Below are 10,502 nucleotides of genomic sequence, written 5' to 3' on the forward strand. Positions count from 1 at the left end.
GGAGCGTGTGCTCCGCAACGGGAGAGGCCACAGCAGTGAGAGGCCTGCGTACCGCAAAAAAAAAAAAAGTTATCTTAGTGGAGAAACCAAGGGAACTTCAAACCACTGTGTGACCTAGGCCAGGCCCCTCCCCACCTCAGCCTTGACAAGGACCAAGACAAGGACCTTGGTGTCCTTGTCTGTACAATGAGAAGGCTAGAGCTCATGGTCTTTACGAGCTCCCCTGACTCTGTCATCCTAACAGTGAATCGCTGATTCCTGGCAAATTAGGGGCCAGGGTCTGCTTGGCTGCAGCCTCCCTGCTCAGCACTCAGTCTAGGGCTGCCATTTGGAAAAAGCCTGAGCCTCATGGAGCAATTTTAACCAGCTCCGCATTTCCTCCTTCTGTGGCTCGGTGCCCTCCTCCTTCCTGTTCAGCCAGGACTTAGCCTACTTAGCCCTATCCACAAGCAGTGGTGACAGAAGAAGGGCTAACTGTTAATAGCCAGGCACCAGATTGGGCATTCATTATCTCATTTTTCCTCAAACCACCCAGTGATGTGGACACTATCGTCCCCATTTTGCAGATGAAGAAAGAGGTTTGGAGAGGTGAGGGAGTCCTCTGGACAGAAACTTCTCAAACCCAGTATTCCAGGCAGACTCACACTGGCCTGATCACGCTCTTTGATTTCCTGAGTGATCTATAGTAGCCCATTATTCCCCCGCTGATATTCTCCTCCCCCCATACACTTTACCTTTATCTGAATCTTCCCCGTTGGTTAAAGCTCAGCTCAGATTCTGCCTGACCATGAGATTTCACTGCCCCCTTGACCTTCATCAACCACAGTTTCTTTCCTCTGAACTGCATGGCCCTTTCTCTTACCTCCATGATGATCCTTACCACATTCCACCTTGTATTATGGTATTTGGGTACATCTCTGTGTCCTACTCAGCCTGTAGGCACATGGATCGCGGTGACTATGTCCTGTGCATTTCCATACCCCCAATAAAGTCTTGTATGTAGGACCCAGGGTTCCTCCTGACTAAGGCCAGGAAGAAGCCCTTCTAACAAGATGAAGACCCTTACAGCAACTTTTTAAGCTTGTTTTAGTCTTCATAGCTCCACATGGGAGTTCGTTATCATAGCAGAAGAGTATCCTTGAATGCCTTGGATCATTCAACAGCCTGGAGGGGGGATTTTCCAGATTTTTCATTTGTCATCTTTATTCATGCAGTAAGTCTTTATTGCTGAGAGACCCTAGCAAATCACTTCCCTACTCTGAACCTCCATGTCTGTCTCCAGCACCTCCGTAGCTCTTTTGGGAGGGTCAAGTGAGACAACAGATGAAGTGCTTGTGTACATGTAAGATACTCCTTAAAGGATTAAAACAAAGCAATCCAGGTGTTCACAGGCTGAGTAGGACACAGACAGGTACCCAGATACCACAGTACAAGGTAGAATGTGGTAAGGGTCACAAAGGGTATAGGATACCAAATCGGCAGCAAAATGGGAGTTTCTCACACATGGAATAGGTTTGGCAGGAGGGACTCTGGTGCTAAGGTTCTGCAGCCCTTTAGAGTGGCAGGAGCAGAGCATCAGTGAGGCACAGCAAGGCCTTGGTTCTGCTCCAAAAGGGTTTTCCCCTTCTGTGCCAGGAGCATCCTCCTTGTCCTCCTGGGATCATACAGTCAGTGTACTGAGCATTTCACATGTACAGGGTGCCCCAAGTGCCAGAAAGGAAAAGCCACAGTCTCTGTCCTCTAGGAGTTTATGGTTTGTCTGAAGACACACACAGGGTATGAGAAGTGCTGCCAAGGAGTATAATCACTTACCTGGTGTCAGAACTGGTTCCAGGAGCCTGAGGGCTCCACTGAGCCTTCAAGGGTTCATTTTTCTAACAGAAAATGTGGACTGTGGACACTAATGCCTATTCTAGAGGCAGGATGAAGTAAGTGGCTTAAGAAAGCTGAACCTGCTTCTCATAATGTTCACAGGAGGGCCATTTGCTGCACGAGTCAGCCTGGTCTCCATATGAGAGGCAGTTCTGGATCCAGACTCTGAAAGATAACTTTAGGCAGTTGGGAGGATGGCACCCTTAGAGTGACCTGGGAAACCAAAGAAATGACCCACTGCATATGCCCCAGGCAGGAATAGAACCTTCCTTGCATCAGAGTGATAACTTGTAAAATTGCTGTTTCTGTTTGAGAGCCTGCTAATATGCTGGAGGGGTTTTGCATACATTATCTCTAATCCTTAAAACCACTCTTCAAGGTAGGCACAACCCCGCTTTACAGATGAAGAAGTGAGGTTAGGAGAGGATTTGCCCAAAGCCACAAAGCTAGGTGGTGGGGGAACCAGAAGTCACACCCACATTTGCCTTGTTCCCTTCCAAGTGCAAACCTGAGAAGAATTTCAAGAAATATAGAAACTCCCACCCAAAACAAACCAAGATGGATCCAGAACTGCCACTGCCCTGCCTATACAACATGGGCACCACCCATTGCACACCTACTCCCAAACCTTTCCAGATCTGCTACAGACTTCCCACTGTTCCACTTAACTTGGCCCGTCCTGTGCCCCACCCTTACCTCCTCCATCCCAATTCCACCCACGCCTAAAAATGATCTCCCCACCCCAATCCCCACTTTTCTCTAGCAGAAGGCCCGAGACATGTATGCAGAGGATCGGAAGAGGCAGCAGCTGGAGAGGGACCAGGCTGCAGTGACAGAACAGCTGCTGCAAGAGGGGCTCCAGGCCAGTGGGGACGCCCAGCTCCGACGGACACGCTTGCACAAACTCTCAGCCAGACGAGAAGAGCGGGTCCAAGGCTTCCTGCAGGCCTTAGAACTCAAGCGGGCTGACTGGCTGGCACGTCTGGGCACTGCATCAGCCTGAGTGAGGCTGGCCTCCTGCCACTTTGCCCTGCCCTCTGCCTCCAGGGCCCCACTCCCCTTTCTTTTCTTGGTGAAAGGTACCTCCCTCCTGATGATGAATTGTGTTTCCTTTGCTTGGCAAGGGAGCCCCAGAGGCCAGGTTTGCTGGCCATAGACATCTTTGGGCTGCCTGGGACAGTGCCCCTGGAGAGGGTTGAGGGTGAGAGTCTCTCACAAGTACACTAAACCCAAACTCTGATCCAGGTCAAACTCTGATCACAAATAGGTTCAGAGAGCAGAGGGCCCCAGCTCTTCCATCTTTGCCACCTCTACCTGTACTCCTAGGTGCACTTTCTTTTTCCACCAGCACATCCTTCAACACAAAGAATTTCGGGGAAGAGTTCTCCCCAAAACCTTAGCCCTTTACCCATCCATCTTAGTCTTCACAAAAGATGTGGACCCACCTTGGATCTGCTGGTAAATAGCTAATAGGCAGCCAGCGTTATTTAGGCAAGGAAGGGGAGGGAGAGACAGAAAGAAAAGTTGCCCATCTGCTGCTCCTCCCCCTTGGCTGTCCACCTGGGATTTGCTATTGAATCTCTACCCCCTCCCACCATACAGTGCTGACTGCTCACTGAAAGCAGCGCCCCCAATGGTGCGCGGAAGCCAGGCGGGTGATTACAATCCAATTACCTATTGTCGACTCAGCCCACACAAGCTTTTCTCCTCTTGCAGGGCATGGGGCCAGGCTCCACTCCCCAGTGAGACCGGTCCCCTCCATGGCTACAGAGTAACAGAAGACCTATAGGCCCTGGTGAATCTAATCCAGCACAGGCCACCTTCCCTGGATCACATCAGGACCAAGAGCACAGAAACAAGCACTTCTCCCAACTGACTGCCTCCTGCCCTCAGCATCTCGGACTCTGCTTCCCACCTCAACAGCCTTTGAGGCTTTTCTCAGCTTTTGACCTGTCCCCCTAAGTAGACCGTGAGATGATTTATTCCCAGCATGGCAGAGTCTCAGCTTGTGAGGGCCAAGGTTGCCCAGCAGGGAGAAGAGGGCCAAGTCAAGGGCCGTGTCCTTTTCCTTACCTCTCCCTGCCAGGCCTCGCTGCAGAGCTGCTGAGAGGATTAGTGCCTTTGAAGAGCTGTCTGAGCAGCTCTGTGCTTCAGGTGCCCCAAAGCAGCAAGCACCAGCGGGTAATACCAACCAAAGGCTACTCTGTTTAGTCTTCCCGTTTTACTTTCTGCAAACTGTTTCCCAGCACCTCCCTCTAGGGGAGAGGTAGGATCTTGCAAGCAGTGCTAAGAGCATATTCTTTAAAACCTGTAACTTCCCTATACGCCAGTCTCCTCCCCTTTCTGTGCCTGGATACCTGGCACAAGAGACCCTTTGGGCATCTTCCCTGCTCCCAGAATCAAACATAAATGCCCGGCACTGCGATTGAGAAGCCAATCAATGCACCCTTTGGCAAGTCCCCCTCACACACCTGGCACTACCCACTACCAATCCCTGGCACGGGGTTCCCAGAGAGCAGGTGCTGTACATTTTCCAGCTTTACAAGGGGGCTGTTGACAGCCTTAATTAGGGAGGCATGAATTAATGCGGCTATAATGCAGAGCCCTACAATTAAGGCGGGAATGAGGGGCTGGAGGCAGCAAATGGAATCTGCCCTGTGAGCATGGTTGTTGAGTCCTATCTCCTTTCTGGGTCTGACTTTCCCTACTATGATTGGGGTACAGCAGAGGTGATTAATGGGGCTGGTATCTTTGGCCTGAGGTCCTGTATTCTGGGAAAGGTACACAGTGGGGAGGGGTGAGGAGTGGCTGCCTCTAAGGGGTGGAAAGGAGAAGAGGCGGAGGGATCGCTGCTGCTCAGGAACAGGGGCTGCAAATAGTTGATATGAACTCACAGTGATTGCTTTCTACCGGTGTGATTTGTACAAACCAGCTCAACCCTTGCCTCAAGAAATTAGGTGAGACCTATTTAAATGTCTTCCCACCTGTGAGCCAACCCCCCCCCCCAGTTGAGGATATTTATCGTGTTGCGTTCTCTCGGGTGTCAAATAGAATTTTTAAAATTCTTAGATGTAAAACTTGTTTGCGAACAGTGCAACAGAAAATCATGTTTTGCTGCAGCAATTGTCTACCTTCCTCAGGTGCACTTGGCTACCTCCAGGATCCCTAGCTTTGGGGACGGGGTGGGGGAGCCACTGGAAGAGGCCTTTTTCCATCGCAACCCCTGTACCTCTACTTGTTTCCTAATGCCCGGACGCTTTCCTCCACCCTCCTTTTCCCTCGCGCAAGTGAAAGGAAGCCAGCCAGCCTGCCAGTGTGGAAGGAGGGATTTCGCCAGCTGCGTCTGCAGCGCCCAGGGTTAGAGGCTGCATCGGGTGGGGGCAGCTGAGCTTCATGTCTCCGTAGCGGGTAAAGATTAGAGGGAGGGGAGTGCTAGTAGGCCTTCTTGGCGGCCACTCTCCGTCATTCGGTGGCGGGGTTCTGAGGTCCAGGAATACAAGGACCTAGGAGAGCCATCCACCCGACAGGCTTTGGGGGGGCTTCGTTGGTGTTTGGGGAGGCGGCTGAGCAACGGGTGCTGAAAGGACAGCTCCTACCTGCCCCACTGCACCCGAAAGGCACCTCTGCGTGTAAAGTCTCCCCCTGGAACCCCCACCCCACCTCGAGTGGACCGCCTTCCAGGTGAGGTGCCCGAGAGGCGTCCTCCGAGTGGCAGCCTGGAAGGATGCACGTCCGGCTGCGCCGAGCTGGCTTGCCCGCTCTTTCCCCACTTCAGCGTCAGCCTTGGCCCTGGGAACTGCAGCCTGTGCCTCCAAGCCGCGCGCTTCCTCCCGCCTCCGGCGGCGAAGGGCAGTGCGGCCAGGCCTAGCAAACCCTTTTTCTGGGGCCCCCAGCGGGAACAGGAAGGAAAGCGGCTGAGATGCGCCCTAAGTGTCGCATGGCTTGGAGAAGTGGGTAGCTCGGTTGCATAAGGTGGAAGGAACTTGGTAGTTTGGAAAAGCCAGCTCTTGGCGGGAGCCGAAACCCAGAGCCCGCCGAGTCGCACCACCCTCCCTCATTTATTGCCCTCGACGCGCGCCTCCCCCACTGCGCCCCCACCCCCTAGGCGCGCCGCCGTCTCGCGCGCCCTCCCCCCCATACCCCCCTCCTCACTCCCTCCAGAGGAGGTGAGTTTAAACCCCGCCCACGTGACCCCAGCTGGGCCAATGAACGGCGGCGGGAGGTGAAATCCGGTTCTAACCGGTCCGGGGCTCCCAGCGCTATAAAAACTTTATAAACCCCCCGGAGCCCGAGCAGTGTGAAGAAGAGGCGAGAGCGACCCTTGGACTGGCCAAAGCCGCGAGCCACTGCATCCCCGTGTCCAGCGCATACGTCCCGCCGCCGTCGCCACCATGCCCAAGAGAAAGGTACGTGGCGCGAGGGCCCCAGGCGCTGGGCCGCCGCCGCCGCCACCACCGCCGCCACCACCACCACCACCAATGCAGCAGCCGCCGCCGCTTCCCCGGCTTTGGGAAGCGCAAATCAGCGGCGAGCTGGAGCAGACTCAGCCCCCCGGCGCGGTAGCTCGAGGCGGTGTCAGGCGGCCCCGGGCTAACCCTGCGCTGCTTGGCTGCCCGCGGGCGCCAGAGGCCATATTGGAGGAGCGGCGGCCGCGGCGGGAGGAGCCATGTTGGCGGCTGTTTATCCCGCTCCCCTTGGGCTCGACGTGCCCGCCCCGCGTCCCCTCCCCCCATCGCTAGCCCCCCCCCTTCCCCGCGGGCGGGCAATTCAAACCCGAAAGGGCGGGAAGGCGGCATTCGGGGTTGGCGGGCGGGGGAACGCGCTGCCGCCAAAAAACCGCCGCCGTGAGGGGGCGGGGCCTTCTTCCCTGGGGGCGGGACTTCGCAGTGTGGCCCCACCTCCACCGCGCGCCGCCCACGGCCCCCGCGCACGAGACTCGCCCCGGTGCGCGCCGCTGCCGCCCACGAGTTCCCCCGGCTGCGTGCTCCTCCCGTCTCCCGCCCTCGACGGCTGCCATGGCAACGGCGCTCGGGCCCCGCCTCCGGAGGGGTTTGTTTGCTCCTAGTACAGCTGTTGCTTCTGCCTGGCGCGGCGGCGCGGGCTGCGCTTCGCGCGCCTCGCTCCAGCTTTGCGCGCGCTTCGCGGGGCCCCGCCGTCCCTGCGCGTTATGAGCCAGACCGGGTGTGAGGCTGACACATAACAGCGTTCCTAGCGCTTTCTGAGCATTTCGGGGATTTGCATAGGAGCTGGGGATGCTACAAACTGAGGATTTGTATGTCTTAGGAAAGTTGTGTGCAAGATTCCCTTCGATTTTTTTTCTCCCCCCTTTAGGACTTCGTTAAGTTTACTGAATCATTAAGAACTGCTTCAGAAACTGCAGCTTTCTTAGCTTTTGCTTGTTTTTTATAGGCTGAAGGGGATGCTAAAGGAGATAAAACCAAGGTGAAGGATGAAGTAAGTCTTATTCTCACTGCTTTTGGAGTCTCACAAAGCCTTGGGCTCCTTTAGTGGTAATTAACCATATTCATAGTCCTGAATTTGCCTCAGTAAGCTCTCTTTACTTCCTATAGTCTAGAACAGTTCAGGTGCAAAACTTTTTTGTATTTAAGTGGTTCAACTGTCCTATTTGTAATTTTCTTTATTTTTTTTTAAATAGCCACAGAGAAGATCTGCAAGGTTATCTGCTGTAAGTGTGTCTGCTTTTAAATTTTCATATTATTCCCTGAAACTAAAAAGCATTGAAAAACGGTTCCCTTTGCTTCCCATGAATTACGGTCAGTGGCTGGTATTGAATGACTTACTCTGCTATGGACTCTTGCCCATTTGGAATTTGCTCGTTCTGAAATTGTGATGGCTGTAGCCAAAGTGGGACACTTCCGAGTGTTACTTGAGTGGGTTTCTGAAGATATGAAGTTCTAATGGAAAGCCCGCCACAAACTTTACAAAGTAGGAGAAAGTTCTATGCCAGTGGTGCTGTGGTTTGGTTGTGGGTTGTTTTCTTTGGTCCATTGTACTGATGTTCTCTGCTTTCCTTTTCTCCCCCAAATAAAAGAAACCTGTTCCTCCAAAGCCAGAGCCCAAGCCTAAAAAGGCCCCTGCAAAGGTGAGTAGGACGGTGAGACAAACATGCATCTAGGATTTACATAAAAGCCTGAACAGTTTCCCATGTTGCTGACAGGGAGACCTGCTATATAACAACTTCATCTGTTGACACAGAGTTGAGATTTGACAGAGTTAATAGGACTGGTCCTTAACCAAGAACTCTGTCTTCAATTTACAGGAAACTGTACACTTGGGTATTAAACAAGTGCAAGTGTTTAAGCTGTCTTATTCTATTATTTACATTCAGATAAAGAATTCCGTGTATTGAAGACCACAGTTTGGCCTTGTTTTTATGAATGGGGGAGGGTATGTAGTTTATTTGTGTATCTTATATTTGATCAACAACCCTACTTTGTGCAGAGCTTTGTAGACTTGTATCCCGGTGATATGAAATGAGGAGAAACAGCTTTTTTCCCCCCATCCCCCCATTTTAGAAGGGAGAGAAGGTACCCAAAGGGAAAAAGGGGAAAGCTGATGCTGGCAAGGATGGGAATAATCCTGCAGAAAATGGAGATGCCAAAACAGACCAGGTACAACTATTTTCACTTTATGTTAAGTCTGCCCATTCAATCAGTTAATGATCCCAAAAGCTTTTATGGCCTTTTTCTTACATCTGTATCACTCCAAGTGCACCTTTTAGTCTGGAGTTTGCTTGTGGTTTTTTCCTGTGAGTTTAATCTGGATTCTTGAAGGCTCTGCCGTCCAATAAAGAGAGCTGTGGTATGAGCCTTGTCCTGTCGTTAGGTGTCGCGCTCATGCTACACCATGGTTTTCAAGTTGGGAATAACCTCAGATCTTGTAATACTGGTGTGCCCCCTTCCCCAATTTTACAGTAAGGTCCAGAGGGGAAGTGACTTAGCAAAGTTACCTGCCAAGTCATTTTCAAAAGAAGTACTGAGTCTCAGTGTCAAAGTACTTAAAACCTGAACTTTGGCCTGGGAGCAAAGTAATGCTATAAATGAAATATAAATGAAGATAGTTTCCACATCTATATATTGTATTCATCTGTCTGTTTTTTCTTTTAGGCACAGAAAGCTGAAGGTGCTGGAGATGCCAAGTGAAGTGTGCATTTTTGATAACTGTGTACTTCTGGTGACTGTACAGTTTGAAATACTATTTTTTATCAAGTTTTATAAAAATGCAGAATTTTGTTTTACTTTTTTTTTTTTAAGCTATGTTGTTAGCATACAGAACACTTCATTGTTTTTTGGGGGAAGAGCACATGTCACTAATAGATTGTCTCTGAAGCTGGATTGACATGGGAGAAAAACACCTTTCCCGTCTGGTTTTGAGAGACTTCCTCTTGGTTCCCAGGAAGGAGGGGGTTCCTTGATACTGACACACAGTAGCCACCTTGGCACAAATGCCTTGTGGTGTGGAAACTACAGTTAGTTTTTATGTTCTCTTCTCCCTCTCCACCTTCAGCATAGACTTGACTCCCTTAAACCCAGAGACCTGTTGGAACCTGACCCCCAAAAATTGGTTACCAGTGTGTCAGGCAATCTGGACTTTGCATTGTCACCATTGAGATGGCGTCCCTCAAAAGAGCAGCGGTTCCTTTTTTAGATTGTGGATCTTCAGATTGATACTTTTGCCATTTTCATTTCCTGAAAGTCAGGGTCGGCTTGTGAAAAGTTGTTAAACAACATACTAAATGTGAAATGTCAACCCTCACTCTAAACTTTCCCTGTTCAGAGCATCACATGAAGACTTCATGGGGTTTTATAGTGGCTTTCTGATTTTGGTAGTCCATTGCAAAAGGGAGTTTGAAAGTTGTATACTGTTAACGATTGTCTGCCCATGTCCTGCCTGAAATACCATGATTGTTTATGAAAAGTATCTTTAATAAAGCTGGATACAGTTTGACTTGGAATGCTGCCTCTAATCTTTTCCCAGGAGTGGGGGAGCCTGGTTTCTCCAAGTCTCTTGGGACAGGATGCATTCTGGTGTGAGGTGTAGAGGTTCCATGTACAGTCAGTCTTTATGGTCCATCTGTAGAACACAGTGCTACGTGGACTTGGGAAAGATCCCAGGAGTAGACAGGTGGTGAGAGGCTGGGAGCAGAGAAGTGGTTTCTGTACTTGGTTATGTAGCACTACCTGAAGTGTATTTTTAAATGCAGGTATTTGGTAGATCTGAGGTTTGGGCCTGGCAGCTGATGGTACAAGAGCCTTTCCACTTCATTCACATTTAAGATCTCTGTAAAATTAGCACGTTAATAGATAACGGCTGTATAGTCCTTGTGTGAGAAGAAAATGCCTGTGTGTCTACACGGTTGGCCATAAGATGTGTAAGGCAGATGGCGCCCTGCTGTTGAGCAGACCTGCAAATCTTCTGTGAATTGGTTAAATTCTTGTCCTTGTTGGTAAACTGCTCTAGCTCCGAAAGCAAAGACATTAATGGGGACTTTGCTGATTGCCTTATTCTGGAGACCCTTCAGAGAACCCCTTTCCTCTAGGGAAATAGCAAGAAGTTACGTTAGGAAATAGAACTTGTAATAAATTGATGCTTGCAGTTTGAATTTGCTT

At 50.8% G+C, this 10,502-nt stretch overlaps 2 protein-coding genes across 6 annotated transcripts in view; both read left to right on the forward strand.

The window, feature by feature from the left end:
- DHDDS (dehydrodolichyl diphosphate synthase subunit) overlaps window positions 1–4,937 on the forward strand; it is a 28,420-nt gene extending 23,483 nt beyond the window's left edge. For 3 of the 5 annotated variants that reach the window (XM_067724944.1, XM_067724948.1, XM_067724949.1), the window contains exon 9: window positions 2,636–4,937. In XM_067724944.1, the coding sequence (XP_067581045.1) occupies window positions 2,636–2,875 (240 nt within the window). In that variant the 3' untranslated portion in view covers window positions 2,876–4,937. The remainder of the gene's footprint in view (window positions 1–2,635) is intronic. The other 2 variants (XR_010940489.1, XM_067724950.1) reach the window with 2 other exon arrangements.
- Window positions 4,938–6,068: 1,131 nt separating this feature from the next.
- Window positions 6,069–9,840, forward strand: HMGN2 (high mobility group nucleosomal binding domain 2). Its single transcript, XM_067724952.1, has 6 exons — window positions 6,069–6,278; window positions 7,282–7,326; window positions 7,529–7,558; window positions 7,925–7,975; window positions 8,409–8,504; window positions 9,000–9,840. Exons 1-6 carry the CDS (start codon window positions 6,264–6,266, stop codon window positions 9,033–9,035), a joined length of 273 nt encoding a protein of 90 aa, XP_067581053.1. The 5' UTR covers window positions 6,069–6,263; the 3' UTR covers window positions 9,036–9,840.
- Window positions 9,841–10,502: the final 662 nt, after the last annotated feature.

Source organism: Pseudorca crassidens, chromosome 2, assembly GCF_039906515.1.
Source record: "Pseudorca crassidens isolate mPseCra1 chromosome 2, mPseCra1.hap1, whole genome shotgun sequence".
Taxonomy (NCBI): domain Eukaryota; kingdom Metazoa; phylum Chordata; class Mammalia; order Artiodactyla; family Delphinidae; genus Pseudorca; species Pseudorca crassidens.